The 22,713-nt window shown below is 40.0% G+C and overlaps 1 protein-coding gene across 3 annotated transcripts in view; it reads left to right on the top strand.

Moving 5' to 3' along the window:
- The window catches only part of AFF1 (AF4/FMR2 family member 1), a 201,114-nt gene that overhangs the window by 137,132 nt on the left and 41,269 nt on the right, over positions 1-22,713 (top strand). For 2 of the 3 annotated variants that reach the window (XM_044224571.1, XM_044224573.1), the window contains 2 exons: positions 16,656-16,700; positions 21,830-21,916. In XM_044224571.1, the coding sequence (XP_044080506.1) occupies positions 16,656-16,700; positions 21,830-21,916 (132 nt within the window). The remainder of the gene's footprint in view (positions 1-16,655; positions 16,701-21,829; positions 21,917-22,713) is intronic. The other variant, XM_044224572.1, reaches the window with a different exon arrangement.

Here is a 22,713-nt window from a genome sequence, read left to right as displayed (position 1 = left end):
TTGAGCTAGTTGAGCGCTGCTGAGTGCCTGACCTTCTAAAGAAGGTCAATAAGCTTCCAGCCCCAGGTGTACGGCCCCTCCCATGGCCCCTCCCTTGCTATACACTTGACAGGTAGCAGACAGGTGGTGTGGTGTGTGCTCCCTTTTTTTTTTTTTTTTTTCTTCCCCTTTGGCTGCCACTAGAGACTGAATATCTCCTGAGATTTTCGTGGTTGTTGGTTTGGATTATGGACTTTCCTTTCTCTGTCATTGTCTCTTTCTAATGAAAGAATGGAGTAAAAGTAGAAAAAGCATAATGTTATTGTTTTCTATCTGTATGCAGTCACAGCCCATTTTTGGCAATGCTTTGTAAAGAAATTAAAAAACACTTTAAGCAGTACTTCTTTTTTTTGGGGGACTTCCAGATCTCTTGGCAAATACTGATGGTTTCTTTTGTCTTTCTCAAGTAGAGGTACAAATGGAAGATATTGGCAGGTTAAAAGCTTGTGTGTGTGTATACATGTGTATGTTTCCCCATTCTGGTTTCTCTCCCTCTCTCTCCTTTTCCCCCCCTTGGCTTTTGTTGCTTTGCTTTTGTTTTCCAGCAAATGGAATTTGGGTCAAATTCAAATGATTGTGGGGCTCCTGCCCAAATTTTAACTTACAAATAATAATTGATTTTCAGCAGTAAAAGAATATTTTGAAGTAATTTTACTTTGGTACAGGCAAGTGAAGGAGATGGATTTTAGAATTCTTCGAGTTATTTGGTTCTTAATTAGTTTATTCAGCCAAGTTCATGGTCAACATAGCCTGTGTCTATGTGGGATGGAAATTCATGTGCTGAAAGTCTAGTTAGAGAAGATGACAGTGTTTTCATTTTTTTCCCCTCAGAAGACAGAATTTGTTTAAGATGAAGCAGTAGTGAATCTTGTGTCAACAACAAGAAAGTGGAGAAACTGGGCACAAGTAACGAGAAAGGAGGGCATACCCTCAAGTTACTATAGTGTGAGTGTTTCCTTGATTGATTTGAATTCAGGTTATACCTTTGAGCTCTTTTTTTTTTTTTTAAGATTTTATTTATTTATTTGACACAGAGAGAGAGAGAGAGAGAGATAGAAAGAGCGAGCGAGAGTAGAGGGAGCAGCAGGCAGATGGAGCAGGAGAGGCAGACTGCCCTGCTGAACAGGGAGCCTGATGAAGCTGGGTGGCAGGAACTCTGGGATCATGACCTGAGCTAAAGGCAGATGCTTAACTGACTGAGCCACCCAGGCACTTCTACCTTTGGGCTTTTTTAAAAGTAAAAGTAGGAACTGTGTACGAAAATGAGTCGGAGGACCTATTAGCTTCAGATTTAGGAAGGGATAGAGTTTTCAAGGGACTTAAGCCTGTCACAAATAATGTTTGTTTTAAGAACTTGTTCTAATTAAGTCCAGAAGAAACTGGCTTATTCTGTCCTACAAAAAGCTTTTGAGAGAATTTTATTAAGGAAACAATGTTTGACATTGAGATGGCTCTTGAAAGTTTTACTAAAAGTGATAATAAAACAGGGGTGCCTGGGTGGCTCAGTGGGTTAAAGCCTCTGCCTTCAGCTCAGGTCATGATCCCAGGGTCCGGGGATCAAACCCTGCATTGGGCTCTCTGCTTGGTGGGGAGCCTGCTTCCCCCCTCTCTCTGCCTGTCCTTCTGCCTACTTGTGATCTCTCTCTCTGTGTTAAATAAATAAAATCTTTGGGGGAAAAAAAAGATTTTGTTTATTTATTTGACAGAAATCACAAGTAGGCAGAGAGGCAGGCAGAGAGACGGGGAGAAACAGGCTCCCCGCCAAGCTAAAAGCCCACTGAGCCACCCAGGTGCCCCTAAATAAACAAAATCTTAAAAAAAAAAAAAAAAAAGAGATAGAGAGAGAGATAATAAAACATATAAGACTTCCTGCTCTGGAGCCTAAAATTCTTCAGGTTCACCTACTGTTACTTACTAGACAGCATTATTGTGGCAGTATAAATAATATTGCTTATTTTTACAGAGGATTCAGCTGTATACCAGTTAAAGAACTTTAGAGTGAAGGGACTTTTTAAATAGCGTGTGCCCTTTCCCATCCTCATCCCCCAGGCTGGCACTGTGATTATGACACTGTCAGTAAAAAAGTGACCTGTGCTCCGAGAGCATCTTCACGGCAGGCCGTGTGCCAGGCGTAAGGAGTAGTCAGGAGAACCACAGTTGGATTTATGTACAACTGAGATGTAATTTACTTCTGCTCATTTGACCCTCTCTTCTGTTAAAGGCAGTTTTCGAAAGGAATTGTTTTGTTGCCACTGTTAGAATGGTCGACCATTTTTCATACTCTCTCTTCTCTGGCACCTAGATTCTGTAGCCTAGGAAATCAGGAACGACAATAAATGCAAGAATATTGTGAATGATGACAGATAGGGTTCACTTACTTGCCTTAAAACAGGGCGCCTGGGTGGCTCAGTTGGTTAAGCAACTGCCTTCAGTTCAGGTCAAAATCCTGGAGTCCCAGGATCGAGTCCTGCGTCTGGCTCCCTGCTCAGTGGGAAATAAATCTGCTTCTCCCTCTGACCCTCTTCCCCCTCATGCTCTCTCTCTCAAATAAATAAATACAATCTTTAGGGTGGCTCAGTGGGTTAAGCCGCTGCCTTCGGCTCAGGTCATGATCTCAGGGTCCTGGGATCGAGTCCCGCATCGGGCTCTCTGCTCAGCAGGGAGCCTGCTTCCTCCTCTCTCTCTCTGCCTACTTGTAATCTCTCTCTGTCAAATAAATAAATAAAATCTTTAATTAAAAAAAAAAAAAACGCTAGACAGTTGGGAGTCTTAGGTTAAGGGCTCTGGGCTTAAGTCAAAAGTAGTTTGAAAACTCACTGCAGGTGTCTGTCAGTGTTGAGGGAATGAGAAGAGCAGGGAGAGTGAGAGCGGGAAATACCCAGATAGGGAAAGTGGTGAGTTGGGTCACATGATGGGCATAAACTGTTTGCTGCTGCAACTTTTAGAATAGTGATCATATATAGTCTGAATGTTTAAAATGCTTTAAATTCAGCAGGTATGAGTGGTGCCTGGGTGGCTCAATTGGTTAGGCATCCAATTCTTGACTTCACCTCAGGTGGCGATCTCAGAGTCCTGGGATTGAGCTGGGCATTGGGCTCCCTGCTCGGCTCAGTCTGTTTGTCCTTCTCCCTCTGCTCCTCCTGCCACTCGCACACTCTCAAATAAGTAAATAAATAAGTAAGTAAAATCTTTAAGTAAATAAATAAAGTAAGTAAGTAAATAAATAAAAAATAGTAGATATGAGAGTACATTTATTTTACAAGCAAAGAGTGTTTTTGATTTGCACATATGAAATACCTATTTAAAATACATGCAAGACTAAAATTTATTTTGCTTATTTTTTTGAGAGAGCCAGTGCATGAGCTCAGGGAGGGGCAGAGGGAGAAGGAGAGAGAGAGAATCCCAAGCGGGTTCTACGCTTAGCGCGAAGCCCCATTTGGGGCTCTATCTCACCGCCCTGAGATTGTGACCTTGAGCTGAAATCAAGAGTTGGGTGCTCAACCAACTGAACCACCTAGGTGCCCTGGAAAGAAAAAATTTTTATATATATTTATCCGGCCCGTTGCATTTATATATTAAAAAACAAAACAAAAAACTAGCACTTGTTGAGTGACTAAATATTTGTTCAAAACATTGTTATTAAACTTTTTCACTAGAGTAAATCACTTGATGAGATGAGCTTTACTAGGAACTTGTTGCAGTTTGTCTAAACTTCCAGACCAAATTTATATGCAAAGATAATGCAGGAAAAGAAAAAGATTATTAAGTCTACCAGAGAGTCAGTGGAATTAGTAAACTTTTTTTTTCCCTAAAATAGAATGACTGAATCTAGTTTTTAATAGATTTTGGAAAAGCAAAATTGTCTCTTCATTTTAGGTCCTCTTTGATGATAGGATTGAATAAGTGATTTGTAACCATTCATAATGTTACAATATTAAATGATTTCTACTTTCCCAACATGATCTTTGGCCCTTTTTCTAGACCCTGGCAAGCAACCTGGTTGTTTGTTACTTAACATTAAAGCACCAAGAAATGGGGGAATTTACTTGCTCAGAATTAGATATAAAGGGCAAGGCCATCTTTATTTTCCTTCTCTTCTCTGTTTATTATAGTATCAGTAATCCCCAAGGTAGTTTGAAGCTCAAATTGCTTCCTCAGAGCATATATGCCTGCTTCAGTAATTTTCTGTCCTTTTTTTTCCACTGGGTTCTGTTTTTTGTTTTGAAAAGTCATCATGCCAGGAGACAGACAACCCACACCTAGCCCAGAGGGGACTGTTGAGATTACTCTTGGAATAAACCCAAGATAAAAATCTTTATGTTCTTTCAGACAAAGCATGGATTAAATGGCTTATCTTATTCATATGACTTCAGTTTCTTTCAACCTAATCCAGAAACTGATGGAAAATTTTTTTCTGGTGCCTCTCTAGGCTTAGCTTTTGCTCAGCTATGGAAAAAAAAGTCCAGGCACCCTATGTAACATAGAATTAGACATGGTTCCTGAACACTGTTTGCCACTTAAGTTTGATAGACACATACACTCAAAGGAGGAGCAGTAATACAGGTTTATGTATCTATAAATCCTGTCATGGTTGACAAAGTAATTTAGTAGTGCTGTTTTAGACTCAGAACCATCAGTTAATATGATTTGTGAGAGAGCAATCGCGTGCGTGTGTGCGTGTGTGGGTGTGTGTGTGTGTGTATGTGAGAGAGAGAGAGAGCGCGCGTGCGCATGAGCACACACGAGGGAGTGCTGGAGAGAGAAGGGAATTGGGGGTAAGCATGGTCATCAGTCACCACCACACTGCAGTGTAACACCCTCCCTACCATGATACATTTTAATTGAAAGACTTCATGCTTTGCAAATTAATGTACCCACTCAAAAATAAGAAAAATTAAGTCTCTCTTAGAGAAAACTGTTAAGATTGTTTCAGTCAACAGAGTTGTTTCTGGAAGGAAATAGATCATATTGTTTTGTTCATTTGAAAGAACTTGTCAGTTTATTATCACTGGAACCAGTGTCTAGACTTGTTCTTTGAGATTCCTCTTTCTCGCTCTTTACTCTTTTCCTTCTTTTTTTTCCCCCTTTCCCTTTGATTCCTTCCTTCCTTCCTTTTTTTTCCCCTTCCTTCCTTCCTTCCTTCCTTCAAGCAGTGCCTTTTTAGCCACTCTTTCTAAATCATTCATGGTTACTAAGCCCACAGTGGGTTTCATGGGGTCTCATGTGATCTTTCTTCCAAGGCCCAGTGTTTTCAAGTCTTAAGAGCATTGGAGATTTCTGATACCTTATTACATGCTGAATGGTAGTGGTTCACAGCCAAAAAGTTAGAAAGTTGGTGTATTACCGAGATTAGACAGAAGTACTGTCAAACAGTGGGAAGTTTTTTTACATTTGTTTTTCATCCAGGTTCTTTGTTTTTAAGTCAGTTAAACCTGCCTTAGGTAGACCCCCTTCCACTTAAGTTTTATACCAAGAAAACTAGTTGACATCATCATAAATATATCTACTGAAAACATTTCTGTACATAGTGTATAAACATAAATAGTATTTTTTAAAGATTTATTTATTTATTTATTTATTTGACGAGAGAGAGAGAGACAGACAGACAGACAGACAGAGAGACAGAGAGGGAACACAAGCAGGGGGAGTGGGAGAGGGAGAAGCGGGCTCCCCGCTGAGCAGGGAGCCCGATGCGGGTCTTGATCCCTGGACCCCGAGACCACGACTCGAGCCGAAGGCAGACATCTAATGACTGAGCCACCCAGGTGCCCCAGTATGTTTTTTTTTTAGTTGGAACTGTTACCTGTGGCTCTACAGAAGCCTTGCCAAATACATTAAAATGTACACACTCAGGCGATCTTAGGAAAATAATAGTAATAAAATAAATGAAACCAACACTTCTAGTACTCACATTCATTTGTACATTTAGATGAAGTTTTTACAATTATGTATGTGGGGAAGGCTATTCACTGTCCATATTTTTATTTATTTAAAACAAATCTTAAGAACTAGATCCTAGGTTCCATAATGAAAAGATACTTTGTTTTAATAGAGATCTAAACAGAATTTCCAGACTATTTTAAGTAGTTTACTTAATATAAATTATGAGCTTTTATAAATTTCACACATTTTACTTTTTATTTGATAGAGATTACAGTAGGCAGAGAGGAGGAAACAGGCTCCCTGCTGAGCAGAGAGCCTGGTGTGGGGCTCCATCCCAGGACAACTGGGATCATGACCTGAGCCGAGGGCAGAGGCCTAACCCACTGAGCCATCCAGGCGCCCCAATTTCACACATTTTAGAAAAATTAAGTATTAATGATACTAAAGCAATTTAGATAAAATCAAAGTGCCTGGAAAGGAACAGTAAACATATTCATACTGATCTTTAAAAGTTCAGAGTACTTCTGGTGAGGTTTTATAAGTTTCAGTAAAGATATTTAGGGTTCTTTTCATTTTTAGTTTGCTTTAGTTCGTGAAAGACAAGGAAATAATAATTGGCCTGTAAAAATTGGAGTCTACCTAAAGGTGAACTTTTTAAAAATTTTTTTAAAAAAGATTTTATTTATTTATTTGACAGAGATCACAAGCAGGCAGAGAGGCAGGCAGAGAGAGAGGAGGAAGCAGGCTCCCCGCTGAGCAGAGAGCCCGATGCGGGGCTTGTTCCCAGGACTCTGATATCATGACCTGAGCCGAAGGCAGAGGCTTAACCCACTGAGCCACCCAGGTGCCCCAAGGTGAACTTTTAAATCAGGGATATTAGCTTTTGTTTAATAAGTGAATTGGGGTATCACCCCATCTTCCAGGCTTCCAGCATTCTTCAGTGTTCATCCCTAGAATATTTCTTGATGTCCTCTCTCAAGGAGACACCTGCCTTTCCTTACCCCAACCCAAGCATGTCTGATGTACCCCCTCTCCCACTAGTCATGATCTCCTGTTCACTCTTAGATCTGAAACTTTGCCTGGAGAAATTCACATCCCCATACTCTTTGAGTAAAGAACATCTGATGGGGTTTGGTGGTGGTGATGGAATTTTGTTGTAATATATTTTTTTAAATTGAGGATTTCTGTATTTTAAGAAGTGTTGTTCTGTGAAGATGTCTGTCTGGAATGTTACAAGTGAGAATAAACATATTGCTTCTAATATATAGGAAAAAGAGAATTTGCCTAAAATACTCATACTTTTTGCTAAGTTCATGTTTCTGAATTTTGTCAGAGATGCCATGAAATGACAAAAGCAAATTTGTTTCACAAATACTACTTGCTCATTTGTGTTAGTCCAGAATTATGCTGAGGTCTTGGGAGACACAGAGATGAATAAACCCCTACACCCCATCAAATAAGAAACGAGGCTGTGGAAAACAAATGAAAACACTAAGGCTATCTTTTAGAGTTGAAGGTAGGGAGTCAAGGAGTAAGGAGACTTCCAGAAAAGGCCTGCCAGTGTTTGTGACACCTCTGTTTCCACATGACCACTCTTTTTAGAGCCTCCAATATAAGTAGAAAGCATGGTCTTTCCATAGTAAATTTTTGGTGATGATAACTGTAGGTGACCTATAGACATCCCTCATCATTTAAAATGATTTTGTCCTTTATCATGGTCTTCCCTTGAAAAATTTGTTTGGAGAACTATAGATAGAGATTTCTGCAATTGGCGTGACGTTAATTGTGTACTCTTCATGTGTGGCAGACAGTTTGGCATTTAAAAAAAGGGCTCCAAGGAAATGTGAGTGATTCTTTGCTACATGTTAGAGCATTTTAAAGTCTATTCAAAACCTTTCCATTATTTGAAGATATTTGGGGAGCGATAGGAGGGTGTTTAATTTTTTAGAATTTAACAGTTAAAGTTGGCTTGCAATTTACCGAATACTATTACACTGTTAAGAGTGCCCTGTTCTGGGCTACCTGGGTGGTTCAGTGGGTTAGGCCTCTCTGCCTTCAGCTCAGGTCATGATCTCAAGGTCCTGGGATCGAGTCCTGCATCTGGCTCTCTGCTGGGCAGGGAGCCTGCTTCCTCCTCTCTCTCTCGCTCTCTGCTTGCTTCTCTGCCTATTTGTGATCTCTCTCCATCAAATAAATAATATCTTTAAAAAAATAAAAAAGTGCCCTGTTCTGTCTCCAAGCTCATTATCCCTCCTTCCATATTAACGATCTATAGCTTCGTTTTTAAAAATATTTATACCATAAGTGTGCCTGTAAATCTGTCTAGGGATCTTAAAAAGTCTTCTAAAATACCGGGTATGGAAGTAGACATTTAGATAGTTGCCCAAAGGGCATGATGCTTCTGAAACCTAATATTTCTAGCACCTTTATAACTTTCCAGCCTAAGTAGGCACACCCAAGCAGTATGAGCGTTTTCTTGTAATAGGCCTCGCTGTTGAGGGAATTCACTTTGTATTCACAGAATAAGATTAATTTTGCGTCAGAACCTTGCTCAGGCAGGCCTTTTGGTTTCCTTCTATAATCGGTCTCTTGGAAATGGGGATTACGGCATCTTCACGATAAATGCCTGCATTTGTTTGTATGGCATTAGCATTAACATATATTGTCCTATTTCTTCCTCACGCGGTTTTGTGTATTTTGTATGTGGCTGCTCAGTACTTAAGTATTTTGACTGATTCTAAAAAAGCAAACCCAAACAGTGCACCTCTTTCAAGGACTTTGTAGGTTAGTTTGGGAAGAAAGAGTGAATTTAGTTAGAAGACCCTGGCCCACGCCTTAACCGTAGTCCCGGATTTCCACAGGAACACCTCCCAGGCGCCGATGGAAGGCTGACTGCAAATCTGTGAGCAGCTCGGCGCACGCGCTAGCTGGGGCATGCCCAGAGCAGTGAGGAAGAAGCTGGGAATAGATGCACATAGGTTTGTGTTTGGGAGAAGGAAAGTCACTTAGAGGAAGACTAATAGAAAGTAAAGACAAATGTGGCAGAAGACATTCGACTGTACTTTGAGTGAAAATTTTTATCCCCTATTTTTAAAAATCTCAGCCTGATTTTGTTTTTATTTATGAATAGATAATATATTTTGTGATACATAATTTAAAGGATAAAAATATGTACATAGAAAAGCTTCCGACTGACACCCCCCACCCCCTAATTCTCCCTTCTGGAAGCAGCTGATGTGCCAGGCTTCTTCTCGTCCATATTCTCAGTGGTGTTTCAGGTATCATTAGAAACTCCACCTTCATCTTCTATTCCATTGTCTTGTCACTGATACAGATCCTGGCATACACTGCACCTATTTTTTTTTTTCCCCTTTTTCTTTTATGTTTATTGCTTAACAGTACATCTTGGAGATTGCCCCCAAATCAGTACATGAAGACGGTCCTTATTCTGTCATAGCTGCATAGTACTTCTGTGTAAGGGGCACGTATCACAGTTTTCTTAGCCAGTTATCCCTAGATGGGCATTTAGATTGTTCCCAGTCTCTTACTATTTGCAAACTAGGCTGAAGTGACTAACTTTGTACAGATGCCTGTGTGTACACCTCGAAGTTGGTACACCTAGAAGCCACATTGCTGTGTCAGAGTACAGAAAAGTAGAATTTGGGGGCTTTTGCCTAATTGGGGTCTTCCAAAGTTGTGACCTGTTACCCTGCCACCAACCAGTATATTAGAGTGCCTGTTTTCCTCATAACTAGCTTATAGACACAGCATTGTCAGTTTTTTGTTTTGCCAGTCAGATAGGTGAAAAATAGTTTCCAAGAGTAGTCCTGATGTTTCTAAGGAGGAAACAATGCAAAAAACTTCCCTTTTGTCCCCAGTAGGTTTATTTCCAGTAGTCTGTTACTTAAGACATTGACATATAATTTGGATGAACGAGTGTGTAAGAAGTCTCTAAAGCTAAAATCTGGAAATTTATTTTCGAGTTCTGAGCCTGAAAGCATACCAGCAGATGTGTATTGGTTAGAATTGGTAATACTATCCTTTTATCACCATCAGGAAATAGTCCCAAAGAACTTGAATCTCAGGCCGCATTAGAGAGCCAGTCCTCTGCAGGGCCAGAGCTAGAATCCAAGATCTTCTGGCTTCCTTCCTCTGCATGCTGCCTTCGTGCTCCCTGCGGTTCCTGGTTCCCTGCGGTTCCTGGTTAGTGATAAGGAAGGGTGTTTGAGAACCCCATTGTTACCAAAGTGCTGCGCTGTTGAAACTTGAGAGACTTAAGATACAACATTGCGAAGGGCTTCCTGGTCTCTGTGGTGAGGTAGACTTCTTCCCCTCCAGCTCTTTTCAGCTTACTAAAACAAACTTGAGTCATGCTTAGAAGACATTTACGAACGTATTTTATTGTATCAGTGCATTTCCGTATGCTTACAGTGTCCGTCCAAGAGGAGTGAGAAATCAGAACGAGGCCAGCGTTGGTGTCTTTTCTGGTCTGACGCACCTGTAGTGCTAAGGGGCAGTTAGATCTGAATCCCAGAGCACTGCTCTGCATGAACAGAGGCAAAACATTGTTCTTAAAAAAAAATGTGTTTGGTCATGCATAGGACAACTGGAATCACGTCCCCTCCTGAAAATGCTAAAATGTGTTTGTCCCTTGCCCAAATGTTGGAGGTGTTTGGAAAGGTAGTTTTAACACTGTTGTGAACCCAGCCTCAGCCAGTCCAGAGCATTGTGTGACTTCGGACATGTACCTTAATTTCTCCAAAATTCAGTCTCACTTTAAAAAACGGGATAATACGTACCACGGAAGTTGATAGGAGAATTGGAGTGTTATACAGAATTCCCTCGGAGATTTTTTTTGTTGTTGCCAAAGTGTAATTGATACACAATATTAGTTTCAATTGTACAACATAGTGATTCAACCTTTATATACATTATGGAGTGATCACCATAATAAATCTAGCTACCATCTGTCACTATACAAAGTTGTTACCTGTTACTAACTATATTCCCTATGCTGTACATTGCATCCTGTGTCTTAATTTATTTTATAACTGGAAGTTTGTATCTCTTTATCCCTTTTTCTCAGCCGCGCCCCAACCCTCTTCCCCTCCTCTGGCAACCAAATTGCTCTTTGTATCTATGAGTTTATTTCCTTTGTTAAGTATTTCCTTTTCCTTTTTTTTTTTTTTTAAAGATTTTATTTATTTATTTGACAGAGAGAGATCACAAGTAGGCAGAGAGGCAAGCAGAGAGCGAGAGGAAGAAGCAGGCTCCCTGTTGAGAAGAGAGGCCGATGTGGGGCTTGATCCCAGGACCCTGAGATCATGACCTGAGCCGAAGGCAGAGGCTTAACCTACTAAGCCACCCAGGTGCCTCCCCATTTTTTTTTTTTTTTTAAAGATTTTATTTATTTATTTGTCAGAGAGCACAAGCAAGTACAGTGGCAGGCAGAGGCAGAGAGAGAGGCAGGCTCCCTGCTGAGCAAGGAGCCGGATGTGGGACTTGATCCCATGACCCTGGGATCACGACCTGAGCTGAAGGCAGTGGCTTAACCAACTGAGCCACCCAGGCATCCCCTGGCCATTTCTTAATTGGATTGTTTTCTGGATAGTAGTCGTGAGTTCTGTGTGTATTTTGGGTGTTAATCCCTTATTGATTATATCATTTGCAAATATTCTCTCCCATTCAGTAGGTTGCCTTTTTGTTTTGCTCATAGTTTTCTTTACTGTGCAGAAGACTTTTAGTTTGATGTGGTCCCATTTATTTATCTTTACTTTTGTTCTTGCCTGAGCAGACAGATCCAAAAAAGTACTGCTTAGATGATGTCCAAGAGATTACTGCCTGTGGTTTTTTTTGTTGTTGTTGTTTTTCCCCAGGACTTTCATGGTTTCCGGTCTTAGATTTAAGTCTCTAATCCATTTTTTAGTTTATTTTTGTGTATGATGTAAGAAGGTGATGCAGTTACATTCTTTTGCATGTAGCTGTCCAGTGTTCCCAGCACCATTTATTTAAGAGACTTTTTCCCATTGTATATTCTTGCTTCCTTTGTTGAAGATTAATTGACTGTACAAGCATGGGTTTATATTTCTGGACTCTATTCTGGTCTCTTGGTCTCTGTGTCTATTCTTGTACCAGTACCATATTGTTTTTCTTACTATAGCTTTGTAGTATAGTTTGAGATCAGGGAGTGTGATACCTTCAGCTTTGTTCTTCTTTCTCAAGACTGCTTGGGCTGTTTGGAGTCTATTTTGGTTCTGTACAAATTCCAGTACTGTTTGTTCTAGTTCTGTGAAAAATACCATTGGTATTTTGGTTTTGATACCATTGGTTTTGATAGATGACACTGAATCTGTGGATTGTTTTGGGTAGTATGAATGTTTTATTTTTGGGTAGTATGGGCATTTTAACAATATTCTTCTAGTCTATGAGCGTGATACATCTGTTTATTTGTATTATTTTCAGTTTCTTTCATCAGGGTCTTATAGTTTTCAGAGTCTTGGTCTTTTACTTTCTTGTTTAAATTTATTTCTAGGTGTTTTGTATGGGTTTGTTTTTGGATGTAATTATAAATGGGATTGTTTTCTTTTCTTTCTTTCTTTTTTTTTTTTTAAGGTTTTATTTATTTGACAGAGAGAGATCACAGGTAGGTATAGAGGCAGGGGTGGGGGGTGGGGAAGCAGGCTCCCTGCTGAGCAGAGAACCAGATTTTGGGGGGGAGGGGTTTGAGTTCCAGGACCCTGAGATCATGACCTGAGCTGAATGAAGGCAAAGACTTAACCCACTGAGCCAGCCAGGCACCCCCTGGGATTGTTTTCTTATTTTCTCTTTCTGATAGTTACTAGTATACAGAAATGCAACAGATTTATGTATATTATTTTGTATCCTGAAGCTTTAATGAATTCATTTATTCTAATAGTTTTCTGGTGAAGTCTTTAGAATTTTCTATATATAGTATGTCATCTGCAAATTGGGACAGTTTTACTTATTTTCCAGTAAATAAGTAAAACTTTTGTTCTTTTGTCTGATTGCTGTGCCTAGGACTTCCAGTTACTCTGTTGAATAAAGTGGCAGGAGTAGGCATCCTTGTCTTAGAGGAAAAGCTTCTAGCTTTTCATAGTTGAATGTAACATTAGCTGTGGTATTTCATTTTTATGTTTCTGTAATGAGGGCCAGATCTACAATTGATGGGGACATTTAGTGCAGTCTCCCTGCCTCTGCTCCCCAAGCCAATGCTGTTGCATTTTACAATAGATGGTATCAAATAGAGGAAATAATAGTAGGTAAAGAGGTTAATGCTGTGCCAGGTACAATAGGTATTCAGTAAGTAGCTGCTATCACTTTAGTTTTAGTTGAATAGAATTACGGTTCCTGTATTAAGGCCATACCCTAGTGAGGAAACGAGGTCAGTCTACACACAGGACACCAGATTCGTGAGGTAGCCACAAGTCGGTAGGAGGGAAGAGCTGTGCTCCCCTAGGAACCTAGATGTTGAATGTGAGAGACGGCAGTGGGATTTGTGGTTGTAGTCACCATCTATGCACTGGGAGCAGGAGCTGGATGAGGAAGGGACCTGCGAAGTAGAACTTCCTGATTCGTGCAGCTAACAGAGATTTTCCTTGTTGTTGCTTTTTTGTCACCTCTTATTCTTTGGGGAGGTCTTACCAGAAGATCTTCAGCCTTAACTAGGCTGTGCTTTAGAGAGGCTTAGTGTTTACTTCCTCTTGGGCTGCAGTGTTTGTTCCAAGGAGCGTGGATTCTCCCAGCAGGAATGGCAGAGCTCAGTGGGAGACCCTGTGGCCAAAGTGGATTTTAAGTAAGGGATTGGGCCATAATGGTTTGTTGAACTTCCCCTCCCCTTTTGGAAGGTCTCCTTCTGGCAGCAGACTTGGAGGTGCCAGACTGTACTTGATGAAACAAGGGAGCCTGTCCTTACAGATCTTTCTCTGCAGACACATTTGAAACACATACACTCTTAAACTAGAGTCTCTAATTTGGATCGGCAGAAGAGTAAAGATCAGAATCTCAGGTAGATGGAACATAAAATGGACTCCTGTTACTCAGACTATCTTGGAACCTCCCCTCTGTTAAATAGTTAAATATCATTTAAAAAATACATGTTGGTACTCACAGAGGTATTTAAGAGTGAAGGGGCATTAACTCTCTCTGACTTACTCTTAAAAACGGTTTAGGGTAGATGGGTGGGAGAGAAAAAAATAAAAAACAAATGTGGTAGGATGCTGACATTGGGGAACGGTTTGTGGGAATTTTTTTTTCTATTTTCTATTTTCACAACTTTTCTCTAAATACAAAATTATTTCTAAAGAACAAGTTGAAAATATCTTGAGCATCTTTCCGTGCAAGCCCGTACATTTACATTATTATTTTAATTCTCTGTAGCACACTGCTGTGTGGATGTACTGTGAAGGTCTAGATTCCTGGTTTTGGGTATTTGATTATTTCCAGTTATTTGCTATTACAAACAGTGCTGCTCGGAGGTCTTTTAATATGTTAATATCCTCATGTATTTGGAATGGAATCCCTGCACTCCGTTGAAATACTCCCACTCTCATAGTGGACCTAACAGAAAAAAATCACAGTAAATGAAACAAATTAAACAAATGAATGCTTGAACACTAAGACCTTATTTACAATTTTAAATGGGTTAAAGGAGTTCAAGTTTGTCTACTTAGCAATATTTATCTTATCCAGATACTAATAAATTCTGAGCTTGAGAAAAATTTCTTTGGTTCTGCTTCATCTCATGTAATAAAGCTTTAGGGAAAAAATCTTTTAGTGACATGAAGCATCTTGGCTAAGTGTTGACTCCTTGAATAATTACGAAGATTGGAAAGTCTTTTATTAGCATCCTGAAGTTACAGCCTTCACATCTCATTGTCAGAAGCAGTGGGCAAATCTTTTTCTCTCTCATTCCAACATGCTTCACTATTTCATTGATTCCCAGACATGTTGATTGGATTCCTGTTCGCATTCCAGGAACAGATGGAGATGAGGGGACTGTTTGACCAGGGTCGGTAGTAATATGCTATATGCTCTATTGTATTGATTGACCTTCAACTTATAATTGTTATTTTTCCTGATGATACATGTGAAAAATTGAAACCATAGACTATTCTTACATTTTACTCTCAGGTCAAAACAGCATTCAGTTCTGTTTCTGACATTTGTACTGAAAGGTTTGGTTATTAGTGTTTGGCCCAATTTTTAGGCATCTCTTAATGGTTTTGAAAAAACCAAAAAGCAGGTAAGGAAATGTAGTTAGTAACATGCAGAATGCCTAAAGGCAGATCTGATAGGACATCAAGGTATACCCTTGATTCTTTGGTTATACCTTCTAACTTCCTCAAAAATATCAAAGTGCAAACATTTCAACACAATTGTTTCCATGAAATTTACATGTTTTTTAAGAACAGACCCAGTCAGGGTAAATCACATTTGAACATTGACATGCCTGTTCAGTTTGATTCCACGACAGTGTGAGTGTTGTATGCTCTTTTCTCTCCTTTTCCCTTCATCCTTAAACTGGAGTGGTGAGTTCATGAATCCTAGATCAGGAATTGGTAACTAATGCTGTATTAAATTACACTCAGATTAGAAATGAGAGCCAGGAAAAAACCCCTTTCTTCTCCCCTCCAGCTGTGAGGCAGGTATTGGACCCAACGGACTGGGAAGACCAGTGCTTTATGCACACAGTAATGGCAGTCACAGGAAGGGTGTGTGTTCTATAGAACTTGCCCAGGGCACTTGGCTCTGAATTGACACAGAGCAATCCAGTGAATCTATCCTTTTCCAGTGAAAAGGATGAGGTCATGGGATTTGTTTCATGTGTCTAGTTAACAAAAAATGGTTGGGTTTTTGTTTGTTTATTTGTTTGTTTTAGTGTTTTTTGTTTTACTTTTTCATTTTCTTCACACTTAAAGATATAAAGACTGTAAAAATGACTTTTCCTAGACACGGGCTGTGGTGGTGATAGTGTGGTAGCAGCTGTCATTTGTTTAGCTGAGAATCAGGAAGAAGTATAAGTAGTAGATCTTTCATAGAGGCCACTAGGAAAACTCCTCTCTCCCTAGGGTCTTTCTCTGGGGAAATAGGAGGCATGTTTTTGTGTATGTGTGTGTATACATGTGCATATATACTGTGAAATGCTGACTTGAAGGAGGGGTAGAGACATTAGAATGAATGTCATTATTTTAAAGACAGTCTTTGGCCAGCTAGATTATTACCCAGAAAATCTAAACTATCCTTGATTTGGTGTTCCCCTCTTTATTGTGGACTCACTGAGGTGTCCACATGATTTTCATCACTGTGTTCATTTCCCTTGGCTGGCTGGACAGATGTTACTATGGAGCAAGCTGTGACCCCTGTTTCCTGTCTTTCTGCCTCCACTTTGGTTATGTCTGTTGTTCCTCTAGATTTACTAATTTTCTTTAAGGTACACGCTTTCCTTTGGAAATGTTGACCTGAGGGTCCAAATTAGTCTCCATTTGTCTCCAGCAGAAGCATTTCCCCACAGATGAAGTCAGGTTGGTCTCTGGTCTTGTTTGCTCCAGAATGTGAAGCTCCTACTACTCCGCCAGTGTAAGGTGATCCTAAGGTGGTCACCCTTGCAGCAGTGTTGCTGGATGAATACCAGCACCCACTAGTACCATTGCTTGAGTTGGGTTTTATTTGTTTGTGCTAAGCTTTTCCTTCCTTTTTTTCCCCCCCACTTTTAGCAGACCTACTCCAATGAAGTTCATTGTGTTGAAGAGATTCTGAAGGTGAGTTCCTTTACTGTTTCTCCATTTGAAGAAATACTGAAGGAAGTAGACGGATATCCATTGACTTTGACTTTAATGAACAGTTTCCATTCCAAACCCCTTCAAACTGTTTCCCTCCTCACACCTTCCAATGCAAAATAAACCAGAATAGGAACAGAGGGTCTCTTAAGAGCCTAATGGAGTCTCTGACAGATTCTATTAATTAAAGTGAAGTCTACAAGCTGCAAGGCATTTGGACTAGAGTTTCAAGACCTCGCTCAGGTTTTTCTGATGGTTATTCATAAAGACCTACACTCTCACTTCTCAGGAAGAAAAGGCCTCTTTATTTAACCTCTTTATTTAAGGGGTTAAATAGTGCTGGATGTATCCCCCTGGTATTTTGTAGGTCACACCCGATAGGTATGGCCTCATTTTAGTGAGGCCATGAATTTTTAAAGGAATTTTTTGAAAAGCAGTAGAAAGTAAATGGACATCTGTAAGCCTACCGTGAAGGGTTATTTTTCACTCTTGTTTCTTGAGATGGTGCCATGAACATTTGTACTGCTTCTGCAGATACATCATTGAACCCATCATGTGTGGGTTCAAGGCTTTTTACACAAGGACAACAAATGCCTCCTAGAATTCAGCTCCAGGAAACAATAAATCCATTCTCCTCATGAACCAGCATGCTTTCTTTTCATCAGAGAAGAATTATATAAGTTGTTGAGTTTCCCATTTTGGCTTTAATTTCCAGGAAATCTAGAGCTAAATTTAATGCCCCCCAAGTACTGTAATAGTAAGAACTAAGGGTTTTGTTTATTTCTCATCCTTTTTCTTCAGCTTTTAACTTTCCTCTGTGTAAGATTTAATGATATTCTTGCTTTATCTTTTACTATAAGTTTTCTGATTTTATTTTTGAAGTGGAAATATACATGACACATGGACCTATTCATTTGTGTCATCACTGCTCACTTTCCCTCAAAATACATGCTTGCCCAATTATTTCCTTTAATTTTCCACCCGATCTCGTCTGATCTCGGAAGCTAAGCAGGGTCGGGCCTGGTTAGTACTTGGATGGGAGTCTGTTGTAAAGTAAGGTGGAACTGAACCAGGTTTTTTTTTTTAAGATTTATTGATTTATTTTAGAGAGAGAGTGTGATCAGGGGATTTGGTTTGGTAGAAGGAGATGGAGACTGCTCCCAGAGCCCAGTGCAGGGCTTGATGTCAGGACCCTGAGATCACTATCTGAGCTGAAACCAAGGGTCTCAGACATTCAACTGACTGCATCCCCCAGGCGCCCCTGAAACCAGTAATTCTATAGCTTACCTTCTCACTTGCAAAAATTTTGACTAAGGTAGTGCCTGCCCAGATGTTTAGAAAGTAGTCCCATCGTTTTTTTTTTTCTTTGTCCCCTACTTTTGAAGTTAGGATCTTCTGAGAAAGAAATATCTCTAAGAAAACATGCTTTGTACTGCTAGAATTGAGCAGTATTTCTGACGCATCTCGAACGATTAATAATAAACAGGTTATCTTGATCAAGCTTTTGTTTCATCCTTTCCTTCTGGGATTTCTGAAATCCTTTTGTATGAATAGTCATAAGAACAACAGATGACTTAGTTATAAAATAAGGTTTAGCATTTTCTCTGAAAGTGTATGTGATTTGTTTTATAGTTACTACAAAAAAAAAGTAAATGCAACAATGTAGATAAGTTTGTCTTCTGGATATGTCAAATGCTACTCTTAGGTTTTGATGTGGGTTAATATATTACTTGTGGAATCCCTTAATTAGGATGATGGTATTAGAGCACCAGATGAACAATTTTAATTTAATAAACCCATTTAATAAACTCTCCACCTCTAAGCTAACATCACTTTGATGGGTTCTTCCTTACCTGGAAATACATGAAAGTGAATGGTTAATGCAGGCAACCAGAGGAGTATTTGTAAATTGTACAGAAACCAGACAGAAGGCTGTCCTGGACTGAGGAGGGGCATAGTCCTTTGCACAGCAGAGACTTGGAGTCTGTGCCCCTTCTTTTCTCCTCTCTTTGGAGCTCCAGCTACATCATGTGTACTGCCCTGGGCCTCGGTTTCCTTGCTAGTAAATTGAAGGCCCTGGGCTAATAGATGGTCTCTGGCGTGTGATCTAGCTCCCCCTCTCTTACTGATCCCAATATTTTCCTCTGCCTCATGGTTCTTGTTTTTCTCTTGTACGAGCAATCTATGAAGATCGCCAAGAATCCTAACACAAATCTTTCTGATGGGCAATAGAAGCAGTAAACAGTTCCCTAACAGAAAAAAATCAGTCGTAGATGATACTGTTTAGTTCTCTGGTGGAAATATTAAAAATGGAAGTTTTTAAATGAAGGGTAGGGGGTGGCCTGTATTTCTGAAGGCTAATGGGGTAAGGAGATACCAGATAGACACTACTAGAAACTAGGAATTGGTGCCATATGAGCTCCAGACAGGGCACTGTGCCCTCATGTCCTCAGTGGGTGTATGGAAACAGCTTGTGTCCCCTTACAGTGTGATGCCCTGGGCAGCCTCTTGGGAAAGTCAGTGCAGTCCTCGGGGACATGACCTTGGTGTAGCCTCTCAGTGACGCTGTGACAGTCAATGGCAGCACTAGCGTTTATTCATTCATTTATGCAACAAATGCCCACTAAGCCTCAAATACTTTCCTAGGCACTGGGGATTCTGTATGAAGAAGACTTGAGTTCTTGCTCTAAAGGGGATTGTGGGGAAAGATAATTATGTAATAAGAATGTCAGGTATTGCTAAGTACTGTGAGTCCTATAGCAGGTGAATGAAGAGGAAAGAATACAAAAAACCTTTGAGGTGGGAACAGGTCGGTATAATAGAAGAGCATCAGGAGCTAGGCGGTGTATCTAGAGCAGAAGGAGCAAGGTGGAGAGTGAGAAGCTATAGCATCCATGGTGCCTAGAAGCCAAGACTGAGGCAAGTGTGATGATAAGTTATTGCTAAGGTAGGTAGCAAATTCCTGGCCTTGCATGCAATTCTGGGCAGCCTCCTCACCTTACGGCCGCAATTCTCCTAAGGCCTAACTCCCTCCAATAAGCTAGGCATTTAGGGAAGAATATAAATTCTTTCAGACTGTTGGCAAATAACTTAGGGCCTGAATGAATTTATGTACTTTCCAACGGCCTAATTTAATAGCTGGGGCAGCCTTGGGCATTGTGAGTACAATAGACATTTTCTGGGAATAATTGGTGACTAAAAGTCATAGATACCATTGGGATTCTAAAGAAATTCTTGGAAAACGAAGAGAGGGGATACTTTCAAACACTTCAATTAATTGCATTTTTACATTAGCAGTATAATGATCCCATTCCTTAAAGGATATTAAAATAAATAAAACAGCAGGGAGCTGTCTTTGGTGCAGTATTGAAATTCTTGAGAAACTAGACTTAATTAGAAGTTAGGATGCTTTTAATTTATTAAGTACTTTCTATGACCATGTATCTAGACACTACATAAATTATCGCCCCTCAGGAGAATAAGTGGTCTTAGTTCACCTTTCACTAAGAACAGGTGCCAGAGGGCTCAGGCACCTCAGGTTCCCTGGGGCTGGTAAGGATCAGAGTTCAGATTCCAGTCTGGGATTTGAGGACAGAATTCTTCCTTTGTGCTGCACAAAACAGAGGGTTAGTGTATGGGCAGGAGTATGTCTTCACCTTTAGCAAAAATTAAGAAAGCTAGCCTTAGAGACTTTGCTTATCCCTATAGCAGGTCACTTAACGTCTGTCCTGGGGTGATAGCAGCCCAGAGAGTGGCTGTGGGGAAAGGCAAGGGAGAAGGTGCAGAGGTTGGGAATGGGAATACTGCTAGAGATCCATCTCCAGTTGTTCAAGTATCAGGTGGCATTTATTTCTGTGGTAATGGAGAGGTTATTTGCACTCTGAAAAGAGTGTAGTGTTCTGTAATAAACTGTGTTGTACAAGTGAAGTAATTCAGCACAGTCTGGGGTCATCAGCTTGCTGGTAGGAAGTTCCCTGTCCATCGTTAAGCCAGTTTCCCAGGCAAGTGTGACACATGTGGGAATGAACTTCTTGCTCTTAGACCGGAGGAGCAAACCCACACTGTGTGTTCTCAGCCATTAGCCTGATCCAGTCATTCTGGCTCCATTTTCTCATCTATAAAAAGGAAGGGGTTGAGGGACACCGGTGTGGCTCAGTCAGTTAAGCGTCTACCTTCAGCTAAGATCATGATCCTGGGGTCCTGGGATTGAGACCCATATCGGGCTCTCCACCCAGGAGGGAGTCTGCTTCTCCCTCTGCCTGCTGCTCCTCTTGATTGTGCTCTCTCTCTCTCTGACAAATAAATAAAATCCTTAAAAAAAAAAAAAAGGAGTTGATATGAATGATCTCCAATGCCATTTTAGTTCTTTACCAAAGTGTGTGTGCACGCGCGTATTTGTGATTAGACATGTTTAATCTGACCCATTTCCCCCCAGTTTTTTAGCAAACGGACTATTAAGTCATGAGTGTGCTTAGAAAAGAAGAATTCATGTCGATAAATATATTAATTTGTGAGGGAGAAACCTTGCCTCCATGAAAATAGTGAATAGAAGTGAAACTTCTATTACTGGAAAGGGAAGTTAATTTTTTAAGGCCCCTTCCTCCAAAAAAAATTTTTGTATGTACTAATAGTGTGTATCAGGGGAGGGTCAAATCCATTAAAACTCTCCCAAGTGGAACAAGTGACCTGAATTACTTGTTTGCTTAAGTCAAACAGGAAAGTTCTTCTTCCTTTGAACTTAAATAATTCCAGGAAATGCAATCAAGAAGCTGAAGGAGAAAGAAAGCATTGAGTAGAGACTCCATGCTCCCAGTTACATAAGCTCTGTTAATACCCATTACGGTTTATATGCTTTATACAGTGTTAAGACCGTCCATGTTCTGTATTCTTGATTTTCTTCTTTGAACTGCTTTCTGTTTGGTGAGTTGGAGGTTTTCAGCGTTTGAACATAACCCGTTAAGTAGGAGTCTTTTAAAAAGTAAAAGAACTTTTAAGATTCCACTTTTTATTTACCACCAGTGCACTTTACATTCAGTTTAAAAAGTTAACTTACATAGCAATAAGTGTTCTATTTATAATTTACTTTCTTTCTTTTCCAAATCTCTTTCCAGGAAATGACCCACTCATGGCCGCCTCCTTTGACAGCAATACACACGCCTAGTACAGCTGAGCCCTCCAAATTTCCTTTTCCCACAAAGGTAATCCCTTCCAAGTACAGCAGGCACTGTATCCACACCCGTTCAAAGTCTGAAGTATTGTTATGAGCTAGATTAACCTAGTACTGACTGTTGAAATCTTCACAGATTAGGTTAAATTCGCCACTCATTTAGCTTCTTAAAGTGCTTCATAATGTTTTCAAACACTTCACTCTCCAAATTATGTGAGTAAGAACATCTTACATATATTTGTACAAGGTTTTGTAGCTTATGAAAGTTTTGGGGGCTTTTCAGTCAATTCTCTCATTTGAGTCTTCTTACTTAGACATGGGAAAACAGAAGTCCAGGGAAAGTAAGTGAGGTAGTTGTCTGATTCCTCATCTGGAATTTAGGTACATGTGTAACACGTAGATCTTAGACTTCTCATGCCTCCTCATTTTCTTCAGGTTTGCTGTGATCGTTTACGTTAGTGCTGGTTTTAATAACAAGTGGATCAGTTGCTGACTTGGATGTTTCCATTGAAGTAGTTTTGAGCAGTGTGTTTTAAATACTCCCATTTTCCTTTGCTTATTTGTACTTTGGGATAAACTTCAGGGTATAGAATAGCACCTTCAGATCTGTGTTCTGTCCAGGTTGGTATACATGCATACTGTTAATATATTATAGCTATTTCTTCCCATGATACTGTTTTCAAAAGAGGTTATATCTACCCAGACCTGAATTAGTCATATTAGATACTTTACATATTTTCTCATGATAGTTTTTTAAAATGTTGTTCTTTGTTACTGGCTTTAAGGTCAAACATTATAGTTTGTGGAAATAAATAAATAGATGCTTGC

The sequence above is a fragment of the Neovison vison genome, chromosome 11 (assembly GCF_020171115.1).
Source record: "Neovison vison isolate M4711 chromosome 11, ASM_NN_V1, whole genome shotgun sequence".
NCBI classification, from domain to species: Eukaryota; Metazoa; Chordata; class Mammalia; order Carnivora; family Mustelidae; genus Neogale; species Neogale vison.
This window is presented reverse-complemented; position numbering and strand designations above follow the sequence as displayed.